This window comes from Eurypyga helias, unplaced genomic scaffold (genome assembly GCF_000690775.1).
Source record: "Eurypyga helias isolate BGI_N326 unplaced genomic scaffold, ASM69077v1 scaffold30133, whole genome shotgun sequence".
Taxonomy (NCBI): domain Eukaryota; kingdom Metazoa; phylum Chordata; class Aves; order Eurypygiformes; family Eurypygidae; genus Eurypyga; species Eurypyga helias.
Genome location: NW_010243580.1, coordinates 28,889 through 30,406, shown reverse-complemented (window position 1 = coordinate 30,406; position 1,518 = coordinate 28,889). Strand labels below are relative to the sequence as shown.

General features: G+C 53.6%; 1 protein-coding gene across 1 annotated transcript in view; it reads left to right on the top strand.

The window, feature by feature from the left end:
• Positions 1-1,518, top strand: part of LAMB3 (laminin, beta 3) — a 23,318-nt gene that overhangs the window by 12,708 nt on the left and 9,092 nt on the right. Inside the window, 2 exon segments of the mRNA XM_010149481.1 lie at positions 811-1,002; positions 1,456-1,513. Of these exon segments, the coding sequence (XP_010147783.1) occupies positions 811-1,002; positions 1,456-1,513 (250 nt within the window).

Genomic DNA, 1,518 nt, shown 5'->3' with positions numbered 1-1,518 from the left:
CCCACTGCAACCAGGTACTGCCCGTCCCACCCTCAGCAGCCTTGGGGCACGTTCAGCCGATTTCAGCAATACTTATTTTTCATTTCCCTGCCTTCTTTCACGCGTGCACCTGGCTCCCCGTATTCTCCTTTCCCAACTCTGCAGACGCTACTGTGTGGGGCTGACGGTGGTGGGGGTCGAGCTGCTTGGCTGGGGGTGCCACTGCCCATGGAGCCGTGTCCCTGCCGGGGACCGCTCAGAGAATCGAAACTGCCTGTCGGGTGGCTCCGTCATACCGTCCCACCCGTGGCAGCCTCCACCAGAGGGCTGTGCATTCCCTAGCATGCCCTGCTCTTACTTCCCTTCTTCCATTTCCTAGAAAGCACTATGATGGGCTATTCAGGAAAATGAAAGAAGGTGGTAATTATCGAGGCAAGGTTAAGCCATTTTAAAAGGCCTGATATTTAGCAAGGAAGCCCTAATAAGAGATCTTTATACAGGCGAGGCAAGTTAATTATCCTCATTTGTCAAGGAAAAGTGTGTGTGCCACTTCAGGCTCAGGAGACAACTAGGAAAATGAAATTTAAATGTAAATAAAACAACCCAACCCTTGACAGATTCTAAGAGCCAAAGATAGGTCCCAAACGAGCTCAGCGCAGGGAGGAGACCTGAGATGGCAAACCAGCTGCTTGTGGGTGATCCCTTTGTCTTTGAAACAAAGCTCAAACCTCTGCTTTGCAATGCTTGGGCTGTTTGGAGACTGCATCGCTGTGGCTGAGCTGCAGCCCGGCACATCCTGGGGCTCCGGGACTGGCTGTGTGCTGGCTTTAGGGCTCAAGGGCAATCGAGGGATGGTTTTCCCAGGAAAGTGCCCAAAGCTGGGTCTCCCAGCTCTATTTCTCTTTGCTCAGTTCACAGGACAGTGTTCATGCAGAGAAGGCTTCACAGGACGGACGTGCTCTGCTGTGCAGGAGCAGGTTTGCCCAGATAGGCACTACGGAGACGTCCGGGTAGGATGCACAGGTACGGAGCATCCATTTGGTTTTGGCTCAGTATTGCTTAGCACTGTGTAATCACAGGTTTTCTGGGAAAAGCACCTGGCCCATGGCCTGACATCAGCGTCTCCCACGCTATTTTGGAAAAGAAATTTCCTTTCTGGAGCAGCCTCCCAATCCATCCCATGTGCAGGGATCCAGTCCCCTCCCGGCAGCCTTGGGCGAGACTCTGGGCTGTGCCGGTCTGGCTGTGCAGGGTCAGGGCCTGGGTGAGTGGCCAGGCTTGAGGGCTTTGCCTGTGCCACCCTCTTCCCATGCTTCTTCCCAGATGCTGCAGGGGATGGCGGGTGGGGTTGGGCTTCAGATTGTGTTGGCATCCCAGTGTCTGATTTTATACATATATATGTGTATTTAAATTTATCTCTCCCTTGCCCTTTTGGTGGGCTTCACCCCTACACCTCTCCACCTTTCCATCCTGCAGAGTGTGACTGTGACTTCCAGGGCACGGAGGACGTGGGATGTGACAAAACCACAGGCCAGTGCC